This window comes from Salmo trutta, chromosome 38 (genome assembly GCF_901001165.1).
Source record: "Salmo trutta chromosome 38, fSalTru1.1, whole genome shotgun sequence".
Classification (NCBI taxonomy): Eukaryota; Metazoa; Chordata; class Actinopteri; order Salmoniformes; family Salmonidae; genus Salmo; species Salmo trutta.
In genome coordinates, this window is record NC_042994.1 from 30,057,992 (window position 1) to 30,082,921 (window position 24,930).

Genomic DNA, 24,930 nt, shown 5'->3' on the forward strand with positions numbered 1-24,930 from the left:
GCAGAATTTAAAAACATGTTAAAAATGTGCACTAGTTACCTGGAACAGATTTCTAGTAGCTAAATGTTTGGCTGAAATAATTTGATGAAATGGTGAGGTCTCGTAGAGCAAGCGGGAAAAATGTATCCACTTTCCGAGTGCGTCTGGTCTGGATTATGAGATGGGGCAGGAAGTGTTCGTGAGCGTCGTATCAGCATAGTCATTGTGCATGTTTTACTGGCCTCTCTTGTTCAATTCTATACTTAGGATATTATACTGAATTAACTCAACCAGACTCGAAGGTAAACTTCAACATGTCTTTACTCCGTCGCTGTCCGTGTAACAAGCCCCACATTCCTGTGGTGACGTCATATGTCAGCGCGTCACATCAATACACGACATTCCTCTTTACTTGGACATGAACTTTAATGTCAACCTGACATTTTTTTTACATGTATTTTATTTAACCTTTATTTAACTAGGCAAGTCAGTTAAGAACAAATTCGTATTTACAATGATGGCCTAGCCCGGGCCAAACCCTAACCCGGATGACGCTGGGCCTCTCTGACATACACTACAACACTCATTCTTTACCTGTATAGCAACCGTCGTGTTACCAATAAACAACTGAAATCTGTTCAATGTCTTATTTCTGTTCTCCTAATGGACATTCCATTTTAAGCCTACTTCTAAGAAAAACAAAACCGTATTATTATTTTTTTCTTACTGTAACAAAACATTTTGCACCTTTTTCACAACATAATTCAAACATTCAGTCTTCACATTAGTCCTTTGTACTTGTCATTTTTTCAGTTTATGCTTGTTTTCTTTACCCCTTGCAGTACAGGATAATTATTTAAAAAACTAAGTCTGTTAACTTCTGTGGCAGTTTAATTTGTCTGTGAGGCCTGACTAGCTTGGATGTCCGTGGTCTTTGTGGTGATCCCTCACAGATAGTCTCTGGTTTGGCCTCTATGTAATGTCTCAGAGTAGGACTCTGTTCCACAGTCTCTTTCAGTCTCTGTCCTTTGATTGTAGGTTTGGCTCCTCAATTCTATAGCTCTTCATGAATGTTGTATTGCTGGAATACCTGGCTCCAGTTGGAGATGAAACAAGCACATTGTTTCCCTCTATAGTGATCACAGTGTGTGGTATCTTGTTGAAGGTTGTTGTGAACTTGTCTGTTTTTGTCCTGTTTTAGGAGAACCTGGTTTCCGATGTCCATGTCAGAGTGTTTGGCTCTGCGACGGTTGTCTGCACAGATCTTGGATTTCCCTTTCTGCTCAGCATCATTTTCCTGGCAGAAGTTCTGGAACTGGGATGACATGTACTGTGGATCACAATCAGATCGGATTGTTAATGGTAGACCATGACGAGTGAAAATAGTCTCCAGACTATCAATCACCTTTTTTTTCCTGTGGTAGTAGATTGCATGATATCATATTCATAATATCTGCTGTAATAGTCTACAACTACAAGTGATTGAGTGTCATGTTGGTAGTGGACCCAATAGATCAGTGGTGACATCCTGCCACGGCCCTTCAGGTAGCTCTGTGGGTCTCAGCGGTTCTGGCACGTCTGGTCGTGCTACAATCTGACAACCACGGCAGGACTTGACGCGTCTCTCTGCAGCCTTGTACAATGCCTGGCCATCGTGCTTTACTCATGACATGTAGTCTTGTGATTACAATGCCCACATGTCCCTGGTGATCTAAGGCTACAGCCATCACACAAAGTCCACGTGGTAAAACAATGCCTGTTCCCCTTAGGACTAACTGTCGGATTACACACAGTTAATTTGCTATAGGCCTGGCATGTCTCATAACACCCACTCTGCAGAGCATTTCTCAGCTCTCTTGGCTCTTCGTCTGTAGCTGATGCTCCCTCCACTTCCCTTGTGGTCATTGCATTTGGAGTTGCGTTCACAGCCACAAATCTCACGCTCTCCTCTGCTCCATGTGTGTGTGTGTGTGTGTGTGTGTGTGAGTCTTTCACTGCAGTCTCTCCAATTAGATGAGACAGAGGGTCATCCATGTTGTTTTTTTCCCCCTGATATGTGGGCAACATGAAAGTCATAGGGTTGCAGTCTCAGCACCCCACCGTTCGATGCGAGCGCATGGCTTTGAGCGAGGACTGTCAAATAGCCTCTAACGCCTTATGATCAGTCACTGGATCAAACTCCCTGCCGTATACATACGGCTGAAGCATTTCACAAGGCCAAACCAACACAAGGGCCTGACGCTCAGTTTGTGAATATCTGCGTTCAGACTCCTGCTCACATAACAGACTGGAACCATTTCTCTGTGCTGTTCTTGCAGGAGCACAGCTCCTATAGGCTCGCTGGTCCTACGTCTGCTGTTGTGTGGGGAGTGTCTTTGTCAAAGTATGTGAGAGTGTCGACGGCTTTAGACAGTTCCTCTTTAAAATGTCTGAAATGCCTTCTTCTTCTTCTTCTCCTCCTTCTTCTCCTTCTTCTTCTTCTCCTCCTTCTTCTTCTTCTCCTTCTTCTTCTTCTGTTTCCTGGTCCGAAGTAGAACTTGAAAGCTACAAACCTCTGATGCCGTCTCTCAGGCTCACTGGCCTCGACCACTCTGCTCTCACTCTTTCAGCTTTGGGCCGATTAAACACCAATTTGCCCCATGTTGAACTGACATTTCTCTGAGCTGAGAGTCAGCCACAAAAAAACACTCCAGCCTATTGAGGACAGCATGTAGCCACTGGTCATGGGTCTCCTTTGTCTGGGACGTGGACGATGACGTCATCCGATATGTTCTCCAAACCCCTCGATGCCTGCCAGTTGCTGTTGCGATTTCACGTTGATTCTGCTCGCTCGCAGATGGAACTCCAAAGTCTTTTATATCTGTATATCCCATTATGCACTGCAAACGTCGTTATGCCTCTTGACTTTGGTGTTAGCTCCAGTTGATGATAGCCCCCATTTAAGATTCCAGTTTACTGAATGTGACAGACCCATTCATTCCTTGCTAAAGTTCATCAACTGTGGGGATTGGGTACCTGCCACGTATGATCGCTGTGTTCGCATGTCTCATGTCCAGACACAGTCTTATATTGCGGTCCGGTTTTGGCACTAACACTACCGGATTCACCCAGGGTGTTGCACCATCCACTCTCTCCATTAAGTCCATGTTTTGTAGTTCCTCTATCCACAGCTCCTCTCAGGTGGAATGGAACACGCCTGAAGGTCTGTGCTACTGGTGTCATGTGTTGGTTGATCTGCTTTGTGTTGAGCTTACCCACCCCTTCAACATGTAGGTTGATCTGCTATCAACATGTTGGTTGATCTGCTTTGTGTTTAGCTTACCCAGCCCTTCAACATGTAGGTTGATCTGCTTTGTGTTGAGCTTACCCACCCCTTCAACATGTAGGTTGATCTGCTTTGTGTTGAGCTTACCCACCCCTTCAACATGTAGGTTGATCTGCTATGTGTTGAGCTTACCCACCCCTTCAACATGTAGGTTGATCTGCTTTGTGTTGAGCTTACCCACCCCTTCAACATGTAGGTTGATCTGCTTTGTGTTTAGCTTACCCACCCCTTCAACATGTAGGTTGATCTGCTTTGTGTTTAGCTTACCCACCCCTTCAACATGTAGGTTGATCTGCTTTGTGTTTAGCTTACCCACCCCTTCAACATGTAGGTTGATCTGCTTTGTGTTTAGCTTACCCACCCCTTCAACATGTAGGTTGATCTGCTTTGTGTTTAGCTTACCCACCCCTTCAACATGTAGGTTGATCTGCTTTGTGTTTAGCTTACCCACCCCTTCAACATGTAGGTTGATCTGCTTTGTGTTTAGCTTACCCACCCCTTCAACATGTAGGTTGATCTGCTATCAACATGTAGGTTGATCTCCCACCCCTTCAAACAACTTGGGCTACTGCTGTTTTATCTGCGTTTTTACATCTGTCGCTGCTGCTATGTCAACACCCACTTTTTGCACACCCAATTTAATGGCAGTCTCTTTACCTAGCAACAGCTCTCCACGTCCACATTTCACAGTGAACTCGGCCTGCGCTGCGCTTGCCTATCTTTATTTGGCATGTGAAAACCACTTTTACTGGTAATGGTTCACGTGATGAGTATGCATATAGCTTTTTATCAGTCAGTGATGAACTGCACCTGATTTTCTTGGCTTTCAACATTTCCAATGTTCACTCATCTACTATGTTACTCGTGGCCCCGGAGTCAATTAACATGAATAAACTGACCCCTCCCACTGAGAAGGTGATCCTGTCTGAGATAACAGTTCTCATTTACCACAAATGCATGGTCTCGGTTCTGTTCCTCTGAATCAACATATTTCCGTCTGTTTCCAGTAACCTTTTGGTCTTGCACAGTTTTTGGGGGCAAAATAGTCCCTCCCATTACATTTCTTGCAGGTCTGCCCACGTGCTGGACAAGCAGGCTCCTTTGCGAAATGATCTGCGTGTCCACAACGATAGCACACCTTCTCCGTCCTCTTTTTGAAAACACGATGCACGGTCTCTTTATCTTTAGCATCTGTACTCACACGCTTGGAGGACATTTGCACTTCCATTCTTTCACGTTGTGCGGCTAGCTCAAGTGGACATGCTAATGTTAGCCCTGGGGCCTCCTCCAATAGTTTACGGCGCACATGTTCAGAATTACACTTGCTCAGTATGCCATCTCTAATCTGATTATCCTTATCTCCAGCAAAGTCACAATCTTAAATTGCATTGTCTAAGACGAGTAACAAATTGCTGAACTGTCTCGCCAGTTTTCTGTGCCAATTGATAAAATGTCTGTCTCACGAACGCTGTGTTCACCTGTGGCACGAAGTATACGTTTAACGCAGCCACAGCCCTGACCTAAGTTCGTTGGTTCTCCGGTGTCTGCGAGTGTGGAGAAAATGTCCTGCACATCTATCCCTGCATGATGTAGAAGCTAAGCTCTCCTCCATTGTTTTGTAACCGCATCAACGTCACCGTACAGTATTCTATGCATATTATCTATGCATAGTCACTTTAAAACTCTACCTACATGTACATATTACCTCAATTACCTCGACACCGGTGGCCCCGCACATTGACATTGACTCTGTACAGGTACCCCCTGTATATTGCCCCGCTATTGTTATATACTGCTGCTCTTTAATGATTTCTTATTCTTATCTCTTACCTTTCATTTTTTAGGTATTTTCTTAAAACTGAATTGTTGGTTAAGGGCTTGTAAGTAAGCATTTCACTGTAAGGTCTACTACACCTGTCGTATTCAGCGCATGTGACAAATACTGGATTTGATTTGATCGTTTACCATCCGGGAACAGCTCAAACGCCATCAATCACCTGGTCCAGCATGGACCTAGCGTAGCAGGCTCACTGTAGCAGTCACATTTCGGCAAAGCGTTTTCCATCTTGACAACACTAACTCGCTTTTCAGATTTTAACTATCGTTTTTTCAAGCGTTATCCTCGTCGCCATTGTTCAAATCCTATACGTACAACTTGTGCTAAGTTAGGATATTATACTGAATTAAGGAGACTCGGAGGTTAACTTCAACATGTCTTTACTCCATCACTGTCCGTGTAACAAGCTCCCAGTTTCCTATACTGACGTGGTGATGTCATAGAGACATCTCGACAGACAGAATTCAAGTAAAACAAATGCATATAGATTTCTCAACCAAAACAAGACAGCTATCATTACATTAGATTTCTATCAGCAGTGTGAGGTTATATTATTTCAACAGTGTATAACATCTGTTATCCTTTATTATCATAATGTTACTATACTGACTTCGATAAAGACAATCTACCAACATAATACACTTTGAATGAAGAGGAGCCACAGACAGTTGGAACTGTTTGTATTTATAATTCAGTTGAAGGATAGTTGACAACATTTTACACAGTTTACAAGCAGATCATGACATAATACACAATACATGACATAATATATAAGTTAACTCATATTGTTAACTTTGAGTGTCAATTAGAGGTCTGCAAGGTCTGGGTGGACCCAATATAGCCGAGACCCGGGCCGTTCTGGTCTGAAATTCTAACTTGTCCCTCGGTTCAGGGTGGGTCCTGTTTGATTGTCATCGGATCTCGGGTCTACGTAACTACAGCTGATAGACCCGAATGGACCCGACCACGGCTCTGCATAGTATATAGCATATTCAGTCAGGACCATAAATATTTGGACATTGACCAAGTTATTATTATTTTTAGCGGTCTACCAGTGGCTGCTCAGCTGTTCCATGGCCAGGTGTGTTATTCCCTCATTAGCTCATTTACAAGTCAGCAGATAAAAGGTCCTGAGTTGATTTCAAGTGTGGCATTTGCATTTGGAATATGTTACTGTTAACCCTCAATATGAGGTCCGAAGAGCTGTCACTGCCAGTGAAGCAAGCCATCATTACAAACCCATCAGAGAGACAGCAAAAGCATTAGGTGTGGCCAAATCAACTATTTGGTACTTCTTAAAAAGAAAGAACGCACTGGTGAGCTCCGGAACACCAAAAAGCCCGGAAGACCACGGAAAGCAACTGTGGTGGATGACAGAAGAATTCTTTCCATGGTGAAGAAAAACTCCTTCACAACAGTTGGCCTGATCAAGAACACCCTCCAGGAGGTAGGCCTATCTGTGTCAAAGTCAGCATTCAAGAGAAGACTTCACAAAGATGTGGATTGGGGCGTCAGGTAGCTTAGTGGTTAGAGTGTTTGACTAGTAACTGAAAGGTTGCAAGATTGAATCCCCGAGCTGACAAGGTACAAATCTGTTGTTCTGCCCCTGAACAAGGCAGTTAACCCACTGTTCCTAGGCTGTCATTGAAAATAAGAATTTGTTTTTAACTTACTTCTCTAGTTAAATAAAGGTACAAAAAATGTAAGCCTAAAAAACAGGAAGATTAGAGTTTGTCAAACAATATCTAACAAAAAGCCTGTACAGTTCTGGAATAACATCCTATGGACAGATGAGACAAAGATCAACTTTTACCAGAATGATGGGAAGAGAAGAGTATGGAGAAGGGAAGGAACTGCTCATGATCTGAAGCATACCACCTCATCTGTGAATCATGGTGGAGGTAGTGTTATGGCGTGGGAATGTATGGCTGCCAATAGAACTGGTTCCCTTGTATTTATTAATGATGTGACTGCTGACAAAAGCAGCAGGATGAATTCTGCTGTTTAGGGCTATATTGTCTGCTCAGATTCAGCTTAATGCTTCAAAACTCATTGGACGGCTCTTTACAGGGCATATGGACAATGACCCGAAGCATACTGTGAAAGCAACCCAATACTTTTTTAAGGCAACAAAGTGGAATGTTCTGCAATGGTCAAGTCAATCACCTGACCTGAATCCAATTGAGCATGCATTTCATAAAGGCCTGGCAGAGCATCACCAGGGAAGAAACCCAGCATCTGGTGATGTATATGGGTTCCAGACTGAAAATTATTTGCAGCCAAGTATTAAATCTCACAATTTAATTTTTGATTGTTAGTTCGTCCAATTACTTTTGAGCCCCTGAAATTGGGGGGACCACATATAAAAAGTGCTGTAATTCCTACACCGTTCACCCGATTTGGATGTAAATACCCTCAAATTAAAGCTGCAAGTCTGCACTTTCCTTTCAAATCCATTGTGGTGGCGTACAGAGCCAAAATTATAATAACTTAGTCAATGTCCAAATATTTATGGACCTGACTGTATATTTTACGCTAATAAGGTGACATTATTTATTTACAGAAGGCCTAGCCAACATACACTGAACAAAAATACAAACACAACATGTAAAGTGTTGGTCCCATGTTTCATGAGCTGAAATAAAAGAAACCAGATATGTTCCATATCCACAAAAAGCTTATTTCACTCAAATTGTGTGCACAAATTTGTTAACATCACTGTTAAGAGTATTTCTCTTTTGCAAAGATAATCCATCCACCTGACAGGTGTGGCATATCAAGAAGCTGATTAAACAGCATGATCATTACACAGGTGCACCTTGTGCGTATGCAACATTTCTGGTGTCTTACTATGACTGATATATGGTTGTGAACTTGTCTCACCGACAGAGCCTTCGGAAAGTATTGACTTATTACACATTTTGTTGTTACAGCCTGAAATCAAAACGGAATCTTTTTTTCCTCACCCATCTACACACAATACCCCATAATGACAAAGTGAAAACACGTTTATAGAAATGTTTGCAATTTTATTGAAAATGAAGTACAGAAATAACTCATTTACATAAGTATTCACATCGTCGAGTCAATAACACCATTGAGTAAATACTTTGTAGAAGCACCTTTGGCTGTGATTACAGCTTCACGTCATCTTGGGTGTGTCTGTATCAGCTTTTTACATCTGGATTTGGGGATTTTCTTCCATTCTTCCTTGCAGCTTTTTTCAAGCTCTGTTAAGTTAGATGGGGAGCAGTGGTGAACACCAATCTTCAAGTCTTTCAATGGGATTCAAGTCTGGGCTTTAGCTGGGCCACTCAAGGACTTTCATAGTCTTGTTCTGAAGTCATTCCAGCGTTGCAAAGTAAATCTTCACCCCAGTCTAAGGTCGTTTGCATTCTGAAGCATGTTCTCATTAAGGATTTGCCTTTATTTGACTTAGAGCTTTTCCCTACAAAAACATTAATAAATTAGTTGACCGAGAGTTGTTTGATTTTTCGACCAATCGATTGGTCGAAATGTTTAAACGTGTATTTTTCCATATGTGTTTGAATAAAATCAACTATATGCACTAAGCTTGTCTGATGCTTTCAGCGCACCATTTGATGAAATAATTAAGACACACAAATGACTGAAGAGGGAGCCCGATGGCCACATTGTGTTAAAAAGAAATGACAGCGAGTGCCTGTCTGACTGGCGCACGTTGTCTCTCTCTCCTCCCTACTGCAGCGAACAGGCACCACAGCACAGCAAGTGTTTATCACCGTTGTCCGTGCTGAAGCTGCACCATAATTACAGCCATTTTGTTTCTTACTTGTTCCTCTGACTAAAAAATAAAGTTACCAAAATACCTAATTTGTTTAGGAAAAACATTCCCTACTCCCTCAACCCTTGAAACATGTTTGGAACAGTGTAAACAACACTAAATTCATTTTTTGTAAAAATATATAAAGCCTTTATTACAGCAAAGAGTAAAACAGTTGCATTTATTTGTGAATTGCGGTTTATGTATTGTTTATGCCGGTTTATTTATTGTTCAGGCTAATTATCCAAAGCTCCCTTTGTTCTTTTATGTTAAAACCAAAATGCTTGATTGCATGGGGCGGCAGGTAGCCTAGTGGTTAGAGCATTGGACTTGTAACTGAAAGGTTGCAAGATCAAATACCTGAGCTGACAAGGTAAAAATCTGTTGTTCTGCCCCTGAACAAGGCAGTTAACCCACTGTTCCTAGGCTGTCATTGAAAATAAGAATTTGTTCTTAACTGACTTGCCTGGTAAAATAAAAAAATGTCAAAGTAAGAATGACTTGTGTGATGACTGATTAATATTACAGTATTAAGATGAAACAGGGTGTGCTCTTAAGCCTCAATGGTGGTTATAGAAGACTACTATTATAAGAAGCATGATAATGACATTATTATAATGATGAAGCATGAGATAAAGGAGGAGCCAGAGATGCATGCATATTATGTGTGACAAACAGGTGCTGTTAAGATTACGATATTATTCTTCTGCCCGTTAGGAATAGTGTAAACAACAGCAATATGATGGTTAACTTTGCTATTACGCACAGAGCAACATGGTCTAGGAAATGGCGCCAATTCAACGGCGCACTGAACATTATGCTTTATAACCATTTGTTATAAAATAATATTATATTTATTAGTGTTGAACCATTATTCTTACATAATATAACCATTTACAATTTTAAATTTAGAGTGTTGTATACCATCCCCGTGGCCTCCGGAAAGGCGTGAATCAGGCAGATGTCTTGTGCACCGTGACAAAAAAAAACCAATATATATATTTGTGACTGCACACCTAAAGAAATCTCGGTCGACCAACAACCTATCGACCAAACAATCGACCAGTAGGCTAAAAATGGGGTCAGCCCTAATTTGGTTTCCTTCATTGTTTCATTCATTGTTCATTGTTATCCTTATCAGTCTCCCAGTACCTGCCACTGAAAAGCATTACGCTGCCACCACCATGCTTCATGGTAGGGATAGTGTTCCGACAGGTGATTGAACTGTTCCTGTTTTTTTCTCTCCAGACTTAGAGCTTTGCATTCAGGCCAAATAGTTAAATGTTTGTCTCATCAGACCACAGATTATTTGCCTTATGCTCTCAGAGTCTTTTAAATGCCTTTTTGCAAACTTCAGGCCTGCTGTCATGTGCCTTTTTCTTAGGAGTGGCTTCCGTCTGGCCACTCTCCCATAAAGCCCAGATTGGTAAAGTGCTCTAGAGACGGTTGTCCTTCTGGCAGGTTCTCCCATCTCAGCCTAGGAACACTGTAATTCTGTCAGTGGTCATTGGGTTCTTGGTCACCTTCCTGAACAAGGTCCTTCTTCCCCGGTTGCTCAGTTTGGTCAGATGGCCAGCTCTAGGCCAATTCTGGGTAGTTCTATATTTTTTCCATAACCCAATGATGGAGACCACTGTGCTTTTGGAAACCTTCAGCACTTTAGACATGTTATACCCTTCCCTAAAAACCCTGTAGTTTGGTCACTTATTTTGAGCAATAAAAAAATGTATATAAAATCAGGAAAGAAGAACCTTGTTGGATATAAAATAGGTTAAAGCATTCACAATGAACTGGCAGGAAGTTTGAATGGCGAGAGCTTCTGTGATGTCATCACATCGGCTGGTGGTAAAAATCCTCTGTTCTCACCGTCCGATGTTTATGTATGAATGAATGTATGTTTTTTTTTTTTTTTACAGAAACAGATCTTGTCTCTCTCCAGTCAGAAGGAAGCAGATTCGGCAGTCAACCTTTCTACCGGTTCTCAATTATGGTGATACTATTTATAAAAGAGCAGCTGCCTCAAACCTGTTCACAGGGTTGGTTAAAAACCTCTACGGGATTGGTGTCCCTATACTGGGACGGTTGAGCTAACGTGCGCTAATTTGATTAGCATGACTATTGTAAGTAACGGCAAACTTTCCAGGACATAGACATGTCTTATACGGGCAGAAAGCTTAAATTCTTGTTAATCTTATTGCACTGTTCAATTTACAGTAGCTATTACAGTGAAAAAATACCATGCTATTGTTTGAGGAGAATGCATAACAAAAAACTTACCACAGCCAGAGATAAAATGTAACATAGTTTTATTTGATAAATTAAATTGTTATTGTTATATTTAAATATAGGAACTGGGTTCTACAGTTTGAACCCCTGCTGTCTCTGGCTCCACACCCACCCTGCCCGGCCATCTAGATGTGTGAAAGTTTGTGTATAAGCTAATGATCCATGAGTATCAAGAATATGCATATCCTTGCTTCAGGTCCTGAGCTACAGGCAGCTAGATTTGGGTATGTCATTTTAGGTGAGAATTGGAAAAAAAGGGTCCAATTTATTAACTTTAGAGACTCCTTTGGTGTTTAGAGATTTAAGTAGATCGGCCTTTGGTTTCCTTGCGCCTTGTGTATGGAATGATCTACAATGGAGGAATTAGTGCCTTTAGGGCATTTCAGATGGTTGTTAGGGGATCTTGTTACTGAATGTGTTTGTTTTTTACGATTGTGTTTTGGTTTTCGCGTATTGTTGTGTATAATTACATGTATTTTAATGTGCATACGAATGTGTAGTTTAAAGTGTTTGTGCATATGAATGTGTAGTGTAATGTGTTTATTGTATATTAATGTGTATATAAATTGTTAGTTTAATGTGCACTGTGGTGCAATACAGGGCACATCTGTAAAAGAGACCTTGGTCTCAGCATTGACTCCCTGTCAAAACAAAGGTTTAATAAATACACTCTCCAGGACATTAGCTGGTGGTGGTGATGGTGATGGTATTCAAGTTGAGTTAATTTGTGAACTTCCAATACACTCATAGAAGTAAAATAAGATGAAAATAGCCCTAAATGGTACTGCCCATGACCATGTTTTACTTGCTATATTGTATTTACTTTGCCACCATGGACTTTTTTGCCTTTACCTCCCTTATCTCACCTAATTTGCTCACATTGTACATAGACATTTTTCTACTGTATTATTGACTGTATATTTGTTTTACTCCATTTGTAACTCTGTGTTGTTGTATGTTGTCGAACTGCTTTGCTTTATCTTGGCCAGGTCGCAATTGTAAATGAGAACTTGTTCTCAACTTGCCTACCTGGTTAAATAAAAGGTGAAATAAAATAAATTTAAAAAATGTTGTCACAGAAGATGCCATTGCAAGGATAGGTGTAAATTTCCATATCTACAGAGCTGCTTATGTATCGTCACTTCACCTTTATTTCACTTTACTCTCCTCTCCCTCAACTTCTCTTTCTCCTCCCTCCTCCTCCTCCTCTTGGACAATCACATTGAAAGCACAGGCAGGCTTCGCTCCAATGGATATTCTCTCATGCCTTTTTAGACTTCTTAGCTGAGTGAATCTCTCTCCACACTGAGTGCAGTGGTAAGGTTTCTCTCCACTGTGTGATCTCTGATGATTCTTTAGGTCTCCTGCAAAACGGAAATTATTTCCGCACAGTGAGCAGTGGTAAGGTTTCTCGCCTGTATGAATTCTCTGATGTTCTTTAAGGCTTCCTGAATGATTGAAACTCTTCCCACATGTGGTGCAGTGGTAAGGCTTCTCTCCACTATGTACTCTTTCATGTCTCTTAAGGTTTACTTTCTCACTGAAACCCCGCCCACATTGGGAGCAGTGGAAAGGTTTCTCTCCAGTGTGTACTCTTTGGTGATTTTTTAGATTACTTGAGGAACGGAAACTTTTCTCACATTGAGGGCAGGGGTAACGACCACAACCAGGTAGTGTTGATGTATCTGAGTCAACTACACCACTATTGTCCTCCTCAACATCTCTCTTTTCCTCCACATTGATTTCCCTCTCACTCTCCTCCTCCTGAACAAATACATTGAACGCACAGGCAGGCGTCTCTAAAATATGTACCCTCTGATGACTTTTAAGAATTCTTAGCTGAGTGAATCCCTTCCCACACAGAGAGCATTGGTAAGGCTTCTCTCCACTGTGTGATCTCTGATGATTCTTTAGGTCTCCTGCAAAACGAAAATTCTTTCCGCACAGAGAGCAGTGGTAAGGCTTCTCCCCTGTATGTATTCTCTGGTGTTTCTTAAGGTTTCCTGGCTGACTGAAACTCTTCCAACAAAGAGAGCAGTGGTAAGGCTTCTCTCCTGTATGTACTCTTTGATGTTCCTTAAGGCTTCCAGAATGATTGAAGCGCTTCCCACATTGGGTGCAGTGGTAAGGCTTCTCTCCACTATGTACCCTCTCGTGTCTTGTGAGGTTGACTTTTTCACTGAAACTCTTCCCGCATGTGGCACAGTGGAAAGGTTTCTCTCCAGTGTGTACTCTTTGATGATTCTTTAGATTACCTGAAGAACTGAAACTCTTTCCACATTGAGGACAGGGGTAACTCCCACGACCAGGAAGTCTTGATGTACATAGGTCAGTTACACCACTATTTTCCTCCTCTTCCTCAACTTCTCTCTTTTCCTTCTCATCGATTTCCTTCTCATCCTCCTCCTCTTTGACAATCAAATTTAAAGCACAGGCAGGCTTCTCTCCAATGTGTATTCGCTGATGACTTTTTAGGTTTCCTGGCTGATTGAAACTCTTCCCGCAAAGAGAGCAGTGGTAAGGCTTCTCTTCACTGTGGGATCTCTGATGGGTCTTCAGGTCTCCTGCCCGACTGAAACTCTTCCCACAAAGAGAGCAGTGGTAAGGTTTCTCCCCTGTATGTATTCGCTGATGTTGCTTAAGGCTTCCTGAATGATTGAAGCTCTTCCCACATGTGGTGCAGTGGTAAGGCTTCTCTCCACTATGTACTCTCTCATGTCTCTTAAGGTTTACTTTCTCACTGAAACTCTTCCCACATGTTGAGCAGTCAAAAGGTTTCTCTCCAGTGTGTACTCTTTGATGATTCTTTAGGTTAGTTGAGGAACTGAAACTCTTCTCACATTGAGGGCATGGGTAACTCCCACGCCCAGGTAGTCTTGATGCTGTAGAACTGGGCTCGTGGTCTGGGTTGGGGCTCTCTCCTGTTAGAATATGAACAGAGATAGGGTAAGAAACAGACAGAGAAAGGCTTTAAGCTTAACAATGCAGGATTCAACAGTCATTAGGATTAACAGAGTATTGAAATAAATACTTAGCAAGGGGCTTGTTGCATCACACATATATAATACAATTGTCAAATTACAATGCATTCATTGCACATTGGTCTGTAGGCATTTTTGTTTTGGCACTTGCCTTCCCTCTTACACATACAGAAGCCTGAGGGGTATAATACAAAAAGCAGAATCAATGAGTTAACCAGCTAACTTGCCTAAATATTCAGATGTATTTTTTTAAAGATAAGCTTGAAATTGGCATGGTCTAATTGACTCAAAAACCTAAGTTAACATTTCTTAATGAACCAGAAAAATCAAAGCATAATCAATGAGTTAGCCAGCTAACTTGCCTAAATATTCTGAATTAACATTTTATTCAACACCCAAAAACATATGTAAGTTACCATTTCTTAATTAACCAGAAAATCAATAGTTATTTTGGGTTGTTTACCTCTGAACCAAAGAGGTTGTTAGCCTGAATTTACCTGAGTCAACAGAGTCCCTGTCCTCCTCTCTCTCTTCCTCCTCCCCCTCATTGATTTCTCTCTCCTCGCCCTCCTCTTTGACAATCACATTGAATTCCACTGTTTGACTGCAGTCCCCCAGCATCACTGACAGCGTCTCTGGACCCCGCTGTGAGCTTCTCTGGGCTGGAACACCACAACCAGAACCTGGTTCAGACATGGTAGGCTGGGGGTGGATCTAAAAGAGGAGACCGAAAGAGTTCAGGGTGATTTTCACAATCCTAGATTGTGACATCGCTCCAGAAAAGACAACAAAAATGTATCTAAGCTAGCTAACCACACATCCCGTCCAGCAGGAACCCTTTTTCCCGAAAAAAAATAAGATTGAGGGCATCAGCCAGTCAGATTAGGCTATAAGATAAAAAAAACTTTAAAGAATCTCTGGCTGTTGAGTACAAGCATATTCATATCACTAATATCTAATTACCACCCCATCTTCAGTAACCTATTCAAACAGGCAACAAAAGCACTTTCTTGTGTTAGAATTAGGGACAATTCCAAGGTAGCAGAGTGATGCTGAGACACAAATGTATGAAAAACCAATATGCAAAGTTAAACTACACAACTTCCTAAAAAAAAGTGTTTCCTTTTTCGCTCCAATTTTGTGGTATCTCAATTGGTAGTTACAGTCTTGTCCCATTGCTGCAAATCCCGTATGGACTCGGGAGAGGCGAAGGTCGAGTGCCGTGCGTCCTCCGAAACACGACCCAGCCAAGCCGCACTGCTTCTTGACACAATGCCCGCTTGACCCGGAAGTCAGCCGCACCAATGTGTCGGAGGAAACACCGTACACCTGGCTACCGTGGCAGCGTGCATACGCCCAGCCCGCCACAGGAGTCGCTAGAGCGCTATGGGACAAGGAAATCTCGGCCTTCCAAACCCTCACGACTCTGTGCCAATTGTGCGCCGCCTCATGGGTCTCCCAGTCATCGAACCCGTGTCTGTAGATCGAACCCGTGTCTGTAGTGACGCCTCAAGCACTGCGATGCAGGGCCTTAGACTGCTGCGCCACTCGGGAGTTCCCCGCAAATTGATTTTAACAAACAATTGGTCCCCCAAAAAATGTGACCCTCCGTTGAATTTCAAAATCCCGATGTGTCCCTTGAGCCAAACAGTTTGCCCACCCCTGCTCTAGACTATAGTGAGTAGACTGGACCCTGGTTTTATAGACACACAATCGATTATGTACGGTGCAATATTTATGTCCAACAAGTGGATTAAAGCTGATTGGCCACTCTAAGGGCCGCAAAATGAGCAGCGACGCTCCTGGGGGTGTAAACTCAGTGGACTTGGAAACTAGAAGTGTTCCTGGGTAGAATGGACCTTTTACTGCAGCACAACGTACAGAAGACTGAAGTACATACACAAACAACACTATTGAACATTTAGCATTGAAAAAAATAAACAAATAATATCTTATAGAAATACTTTACTTAGAGAGTCTACATACTAGCATTCCCCATACAGGCGGGGATGGCAGCCCTAGCTCACTATTTGAGAGACAGAGATACTAACAAATACCCACCAACAAACTTTATTCTAGAGCTGCCTGAATATGTTTTGACAAACAACTATTTCAGGTTTGATGATACCTCCAAAGGAATGGAACATCGATGGGCTCCACATTCACTCAGAGCTATGCTAACCTTTATGTGGGTCATTTTGAAGAACGTTTTGTGAACAATGAGAATCAAAAATCAATTTTTGAATAAAGTCCTGAAGTGGTATCGATATATTGACAAATTTCTTTGCATATGGGGGGGGAACGGGAGAAGAGCTGTCAGATTTTATGGCATTAATCAATGACATTGACCCCAATCTCAAATTCACTATTGAATGGGACACTAAACGTGTTCATTACCTCGATATGTGGATTGAGAAATCAAATGGAACTCTGTTTACAACTTACAACAAAGAAACAGAGAGAAATACTCTATTACAGGGGGACAGCTTCCACCCTGAGACATTAAAAAGAGGACTTCTAAGAAGCCCGTTTTTCAGACTGCGCCGTATATGCCACTCCACAGAGGACTATCTAGAAAAAGGAGCGGAGGATGGGCAATAGGTTTCTAAGAAGAGGCTACTCTCCACAAATTTGTGGATGAAGCTCTTAATATGGCATTGGAGAAAACACGAGATGAACTGCTACAAAAAAAGACCCACTAAAGCTAAAGAACCCTCTGTAATGTTCACCACCACATACACTTTGAACTTGTAAAAAGTGGGAGATGCTGTCAAGAAACACTGGAATGTTTTATCAATGGACCCAGCTTTGCCAGCTGAATTTAAGAATTCACCACGTATTGTATCGAGGAGAGGTCGCAATTTACGCGATAAATTGGTCCATGCCAACTGCCAGCCACAAAATAAAAATCAGCCAGGCTCTTCCACATGGGAGCTATAAATGCATAGGTTGAGCACAGTGCAACAATATGATGAAGTGTGAATATTTCTGCCACCCACATACAGGAAAACGGTTCCAAATAAATGACATTATTACATGCTCCACCACCCATGTTATCTACATGATTAAATGTCCATGTGGACTGTGAGATGTAGGTAAAACCTCTCGTTCTCTCAAAACAGAGAATCGGTGAACATAAAAGTTAAAATCAGAAGAAACGACAGGGATTATCCAGTCGCAGTACATTTTAATGATCTAAAGCATGACATTTCTAAACTTTAGATTTCGTGGCATAGAGAAAGTCTAGATATCAGACAGGGGAGGTGATATTAATAATACTCTGAGTAAAAGAGAATGTTTTTGGATTTTCACCCTCCAGACATTATTTCCCTAATGATGAAACGTCTACGTATGTTATGTTGTAAAAGTGAACATGAATTATGCCCCTATTTCAGATTACTCTGATGTTTTTCCTTGCGCTGTACCCAATGATTTTTTGAAAACTTGCTTGGTAGGTCAAATGTCCTCATTGTGGTTTCACAGACGTGTTTAATATGTTTTGTGTATTGTTATATTTGGTAGCACTTATTTGTTTTCCCTCGACTCCCCATTTGATGCGTGGAATGGATGTGGGTGGGGCTGTTTACATGACGGCGCAAATCTTTTTTTAAACTCACAAAAGCTCTGACGAAGGCCTCGAGGCCCGTACGTAAAGCTCCGACGAAGGCCTCGAGGCCCGTACGTAAAGCTTATTAAAGAGCAGTGATACTATCAAGAGCAGTGTGCAGGTTTCTTCTTTTTTCTCATTTTATTCAACTGTTACCAGGCACCTGCAAAAAAAGATGGCTCAGATGTGCGAGTGCCTTTTGAAGAATTAAGTATAAAATATATAGATAATTCTGCACATTTTCGAACTAATTATTAATTTACAAAGTATATACAGAGAGGAAGAGAGGCCTAACTTGGCTGCAAATCTCCAGCAGGTGGCGTTTTCTCGTTGTTTTGCCCACCAAGCAAGGAGTTTTGTATGGAGGTCAATGAGAGTGAGTCGAATTTGGTCAACAAAAAAAACAATGGCTTATTTGCTACAGAAGGTTTATTTGATAGAATAGAGTTTTCGTAATGTTTAAGTCGTTACGAGTGTACTGATATAAGTAGGACACTATACTGGAGTTGTCTCGAGATGGCTATGCATATTCATAGCTAGTAGCATACAATCTCTCCATTGAAAACAGGCGGTTGACGTCAACAACCCTCATCGAATACTTTTAAAAAGGATTACAATAATGAGATGTATCCACCAATTCAAAGAAAGGATAGGCGGGAGCTAGACAGCCCACCGTGCAGCTTTGTGGACAACCACATCCCATAATTAGGGCGGAGAGACATGTATTCTCTCAGTATATCCATAATGTTTGGTATACACGACGGGACTCTTATTCTGAAGGATTCCATAATGTTTGGTATACACGACAGGTCACTTATTCTGAAGGATTCCATAATGTTTGGTATACACGACGGGACTCTTATTCTGAAGGATTCCATAATGTTTGGTATACACGACGGGACTCTTATTCTGAAGGATTCCATAATGTTTGGTATACAGTGCATTCAGAAAATATTCAGACCCCTAGAATGTTACACATTCTAAAATGGATTAAATACATTTTTTTTCCCCTTATCAATCTACACACAACACCCCATAATTACAAAGTGAAAACAGGTCAAATTTATTTTGCAAATTAAAAAAAAAAAAAAAAAAAACGTATTTACATAAGACCCTTTGCTATGAGACTCAAAATTGAGCTCAGGTGCATCTTGTTTCCATTGATCATCCTTGTAATGTTTCTACAACTTGACTGGACATGATTTGGAAAGGCACACACCTCTCTATATGAGGTCCCACAGTTGACAGTGCACGACAGAGCAAAAAACAAGCCATGAGGTCGAAGGAATTGTCCGTAGGGTTCCGAGACAGGATTGTGTTGAGGCACAGAACTAGGGAAGGGTACCAAAACATTTCTGCAGCATTGAAGGTTCCCAAGAACACAGTGGCCTCCATCATTCTTAAATGAAAGAAGTTTGGAAACACTAAGACTCTTCCTAGAGCTGGCCGCTTGACCAATTTAAGCAATCGGGGAAGAAGGGCCTTGGTCAGGGAGGTGACCAGTAATCCGATGGTCACTCTGACAGAGCTCCAGAGTTCCTCTGTGGAGATGGGAGAACCTTCCAGAAGGACAACCATCTCTGCAGCACTCCATCAATCAAGCCTTTATGGTAGAGTGGCCAGACGGAAGCCACTCCTCAGTAAAAGGCACATGACAGCCCACTTGGAGTTTGCAAAAAGGACTCTCAGACCATGCGAAACAAGATTCTCTGGTGTGATGAAACCAAGATTGAACTCTTTGGCCTGAATGCCAAGCGTCACATCTGGAGGAGACCAGGCACCATCCCTACGGTGAAGCATGGTGGTGGCAGCATCATACTGTGCAGCAGATCTCCTATGTGGAGGCAGTGAAGAGAGTCGAAGGGGGAAGAGGCAACAGTGTTGAAGATATGGCAGGGGAGGCATTGCAACCAACTGCTAGTGTTTTAAGTCAATTGAGTTATCTGGATACACTCATTGTAAAGAAAGTGGATTTTGTGGCATTTATAGCCACAGTGATTAATTGTACAGCACAAGTGTCTTACAAGTCCAAGAAGCTGGATATCATTATATCTGCAGCAGATATGTTTTCGGGCCTCCGAGACTTCACGGCAGAAGCATTGCAAGGACTATTGTCGCTAGGAAATGGCCCGTCACTCACAGGAGTCTTCTGAGCCTGTTTAGGGACCTGATTAGAATTAGTTCGTTTTTTTTTTTTTTACAGAAAAGCAGGTTGATTTTGTTTAGTTAATTTCTTTTTTGATAGTTTGTATGAAAAAATAAATAAAAAATACCCACATTATTTCCTTTTTAGGATCCTTATTATCCACCCCACAGGTGGTGGCGGAACGCACATCCAATTGTTGAGAACGCCATTATACCATAGAAGAAGAAGATCTGTAACCCCGAAATACTTACTTTTCCCTGCTTCACAGTTGCATTATTTTTGATGGAAACACGAATTTTGCTTCTTATGACGACATTCTTTCTTAATTTGCTTGAAAAAGTAATGGAAAAAGGACCATGCATTGATCATCACAATATTTATATTGTAATGAAACAGGCTGGGAGTAGGACTCAAAGCCTCGACCTTCTAGCCCGAAGTCCAGCGCGCTATCGACTGTGCTGCAAAAGCCTCCTCAAGCGGCAGAGTCGATATCCGCGCTTATAAACCCAGGGTCGTTACAATATTTATATTTTCGACAACTTTTACTTAATTTCTAAAGAAAAGTATGTACTATTTACTCCATACAGTTTCCCCGACACCCAAAAGTACTGATTACATTTTAAATGCTTAGCAGGACAGGAAAATGGTCCAATTCACACACTTATCAAGAGAACATCCCTGGTCATCCCTCCTACCTAATCTGGTGGATTTGATACTTAAGTATATTTAAAACCAAATACTTTTAGACGTTTACTCAAGTAGTATTTTACTGGGTGACTTTTACTTGAGTGATTTTCTATTAAGATATCTTTACTTTTACTCAAGTATGAGAATTGGGTATTTTTTTCCATCACTGCGTCGAATTTATCGAACGTATGCATAAGTGCATACGTGGTCGGCTTGGCAGAAATGGTAGCTGAAGGTTGAATTTACACTCATAGCCAGATGATGCTGTGTACCATTTTGCGCAATGACACTTTAGGTTTGTTCAAGGGATTAGCTGTTTGCATAAACCAGTAGCCGGGTAGTTTAGCAACGGTTAGTCCTGCAAATTTTGCTAGCTAGCTAACGTTACCGAGATAGGTTAGTTATAAAACATATTTGGTTTAGCTATCTGTGGCTAAACAATGAGCAGCCGGTTAGCTAATTCCTCAATACAGTCATTTTACTCACGATGACACGACAGCTGGCTAACTATGAAATAAAAGTCACTTCAATCGTGACCCTGAAATAAAGTTAGCATGTTAGCTAGCTAGCTACACACACGGGTCGAACGGGAGATGTGTAGCTGGCTAACGGCTAGCTAGCTGGGATAACAACAAAGCCAGGCCGCGGAAACCACTTTCATCATTGAATATGTTGGTTTACAGACCGTGCTACAAAAATAATTTAAAAAATGTCAGAAATTAGCAACAGGTTACCTGGAACTGATTTCTTGTAGCTAATTGTTTGGCTGAAAAGAACTGGAAATGGTGAGGTCTCGTAGAGCAAGCGGAAAAACGTATCCACTTTCCGAGTGCGTCTGGTCTGGATTATGAGATGCTGCAGGAACTGTTCGTGAGCGTCGTATCAGCGTAACGTTTGTGCATGTTTTGCTAGCCTCTTTGACAGACAGAAGTCAGGCCAAACAAATAAATAAATTTGTTTTTACCTTTATTTAACTAGGAAAGTCAATTAAGAACAACTTCTTATTTACAATGACGGCATACCGGGGAACAGTGGGTTAACTGCCTTGTTCAGGGGCAGAACGACAGATTTGTACCTTTTCAACTCAGGGATTCGAACCAGCAACCTTTCGGTTACTTGCCCAAGGCTCTAACCACTAGCCTACCTGTCGCCCCAAAACAACCAAAACCAAAACAAGACAGCTATCATTACATTATATTTCTATCAGCAGTGTGATGTTATATTATTCCAACAGTGTATAGCATCTGTTATCCTTAATTTATTATCACCATGTTACTATACTGACTTGTCATCGATAAATACAATCTACCAACATAATACACTTTCAATGAAGAAGAGGAGCCACACAGACAGTTGGAACTGTTTGTATTTATAATTCAGCTGAAGGATAGTTGACAACATTTTACACCGTTTACAAGCAGATCATGACATAACAATACACTCATATTGTTAACTTTGAGTGTCAATTAGAGGTCTTCCAGGTCTGGGTGGACCCAATATACCCGAGACCCGGGCCGTTCTGGTCTGAAATTCTAACTTGTCCCTCGGTTCAGGGTGGGTCCTGTTTGATTGTCATCGGATCTCGGGTCTATGGAACTACAGCTGATAGACCCGAATGGACCAACGGCTCTGCATAGTCTATATTTATTTTTACGCTAATACGGTGAAATTATTGATTTATAGGAGGTCTAGCTAATACGGTGAACAAAAATATAAACGTAAAGTGTTGGTCCCATGATTCATGAGCTGAAATAAAAGATCACAGAAATGTTCCATAAGCACTAAAAGCTTATTTCTCTCAAAATGTGTGCACAAATTTGTTTACATCCCTGTTAGTGAGCATTTCTCTTTTGCCAAGATAATCCATCTACCTGACAGGTGTGGAATATCAAGAATCAGATTAAACAGCATGATCATTACAGAGGTGAACCTTGTGCTGTGGACAATAAAAGGCCACTGTTTTGAGGTAGCGTGCAATTGGCATGACTGCAGGAATGTCCACCAGAGCTGTTGCCAGAGAAACGAATACTCATTTCTATACCATAAGCCACCAATGTCATTTTAGAGAATTTGGCAGTATGTCTAAACAGCCTGGTCTAAACAGACTCACAACCGCAGACCATGTGTATGGTGTCATGTGGATGAGCGGTTTGCTGATGTCAACGTTGTGAACAGAGTGCCCCATGTTAGCATTGGGGTTATGGTACGGGCAGGCATAAGCTACAGACAATGAACAAAATTGCATTTTATAGATGGCAATTTGAATGCTCAGAGATACCGTGACGAGATCCCAAGGCCCATTGCTGAGCCATTCATCCGTCGGCCATCACCTCATGTTTCAGCATAATAATGCACGGCCCCATGTTGCAAGGATCTGTATGTAGGAGAGTTAAAATGGTTATTCCATCAAACTTCAAATTATTAGAATAGTACACAACGCAGAAAAGAACATCCAGGTTAAGGGTCAGTGGCCCAAGTCCGCGAACAGGAATGTTCCAAATTCAGACTGAAGGAGGAGTCAGGAAGTTTACTTTTGGTTTCTATTTCATTTGTTGAACTACTAGTACTACCTGTTAATGTTAAGGAAGCAGCTACAGTAGTACTGCCTGTTAATGTTAAGGAAGTAGCTACAGTAGTACTGCCTGTTCATGTTAAGGAAGCAGCTACAGTAGTACTGCCTGTTAATGTTAAGGAAGTAGCTACAGTAGTACTGCCTGTTCATGTTAAGGAAGTAGCTACAGTAGTACTGCCTGTTCATGTTAAGGAAGTAGCTACAGTAGTACTGCCTGTTCATGTTAAGGAAGTAGCTACAGTAGTACTGCCTGTTCATGTTAAGGAAGTAGCTACAGTAGTACTGCCTGTTAATGTTAAGGAAGCAGCTACAGTAGTACTGCCTGTTCATGTTAAGGAAGTAGCTTCAGTAGTACTGCCTGTTCATGTTAAGGAAGTAGCTTCAGTAGTACTGCCTGTTCATGTTAAGGAAGTAGCTACAGTAGTACTGCCTGTTAATGTTAAGGAAGTAGCTACAGTAGTACTGCCTGTTAATGTTAAGGAAGTAGCTACAGTAGTACTGCCTGTTAATGTTAAGGAAGTAGCTACAGTAGTACTGCCTGTTCATGTTAAGGAAGCAGCTACAGTAGTACTGCCTGTTCATGTTAAGGAAGTAGCTACAGTAGTACTGTCTGTTAATGTTAAGGAAGTAGCTACAGTAGTACTGCCTGTTAATGTTAAGGAAGTAGCTACAGTAGTACTGCCTGTTCATGTTAAGGAAGCAGCTACAGTAGTACTGCCTGTTCATGTTAAGGAAGCAGCTACAGTAGTACTGCCTGTTAATGTTAAGGAAGCAGCTACAGTAGTACTGCCTGTTCATGTTAAGGAAGTAGCTACAGTAGTACTGCCTGTTCATGTTAAGGAAGTAGCTTCAGTAGTACTGCCTGTTCATGTTAAGGAAGCAGCTACAGTAGTACTGCCTGTTCATGTTAAGGAAGTAGCTACAGTAGTACTGCCTGTTCATGTTAAGGAAGTAGCTTCAGTAGTACTGCCTGTTCATGTTAAGGAAGTAGCTACAGTAGTACTGCCTGTTCATGTTAAGGAAGCAGCTACAGTAGTACTGCCTGTTCATGTTAAGGAAGTAGCTACAGTAGTACTGCCTGTTCATGTTAAGGAAGTAGCTTCAGTAGTACTGCCTGTTAATGTTAAGGAAGTAGCTTCAGTAGTACTGCCTGTTTATGTTAAGGAAGTAGCTACAGTAGTACTGCCTGTTAATGTTAAGGAAGTAGCTACAGTAGTACTGCCTGTTAATGTTAAGGAAGCAGCTACAGTAGTACTGCCTGTTCATGTTAAGGAAGTAGCTTCAGTAGTACTGCCTGTTAATGTTAAGGAAGTAGCTACAGTAGTACTGCCTGTTCATGTTAAGGAAGTAGCTACAGTAGTACTGCCTGTTAATGTTAAGGAAGTAGCTTCAGTAGTACTGCCTGTTCATGTTAAGGAAGCAGCTTCAGTAGTACTGCCTGTTCATGTTAAGGAAGTAGCTTCAGTAGTACTGCCTGTTCATGTTAAGGAAGTAGCTTCAGTAGTACTGCCTGTTCATGTTAAGGAAGTAGCTACAGTAGTACTGCCTGTTCATGTTAAGGAAGTAGCTACAGTAGTACTGCCTGTTCATGTTAAGGAAGTAGCTTCAGTAGTACTGCCTGTTCATGTTAAGGAAGCAGCTTCAGTAGTACTGCCTGTTCATGTTAAGGAAGTAGCTTCAGTAGTACTGCCTGTTCATGTTAAGGAAG

The 24,930-nt window shown here is 41.5% G+C and overlaps 1 protein-coding gene across 1 annotated transcript; it reads right to left on the reverse strand.

Moving 5' to 3' along the window:
* Positions 1–12,360: 12,360 nt before the first annotated feature.
* On the reverse strand, positions 12,361–21,494 carry LOC115177644 (zinc finger protein 345-like). The gene is made up of 3 exons (XM_029738580.1): positions 21,385–21,494; positions 14,708–14,924; positions 12,361–14,150 (listed from the first exon to the last, which is right to left on the reverse strand). The coding sequence occupies exons 2-3, from the start codon at positions 14,904–14,906 to the stop codon at positions 12,379–12,381; spliced, it is 1,971 nt and encodes a 656-aa protein (XP_029594440.1). The 5' UTR covers positions 14,907–14,924; positions 21,385–21,494; the 3' UTR covers positions 12,361–12,378.
* Positions 21,495–24,930: the final 3,436 nt, after the last annotated feature.

Coding starts and splice junctions, on each gene's coding strand:
- LOC115177644 (XM_029738580.1), bottom strand. CDS start 14,906: ATGTCTGAACCAGGTTCTGGTTGTGGTGTTCCAGCCCAGAGAAGCTCA. Junction 14,151..14,707: donor CAGGGACTCTGTTGACTCAG/GTAAATTCAGGC, acceptor ATATTCTAACAG/GAGAGAGCCCCAACCCAGAC.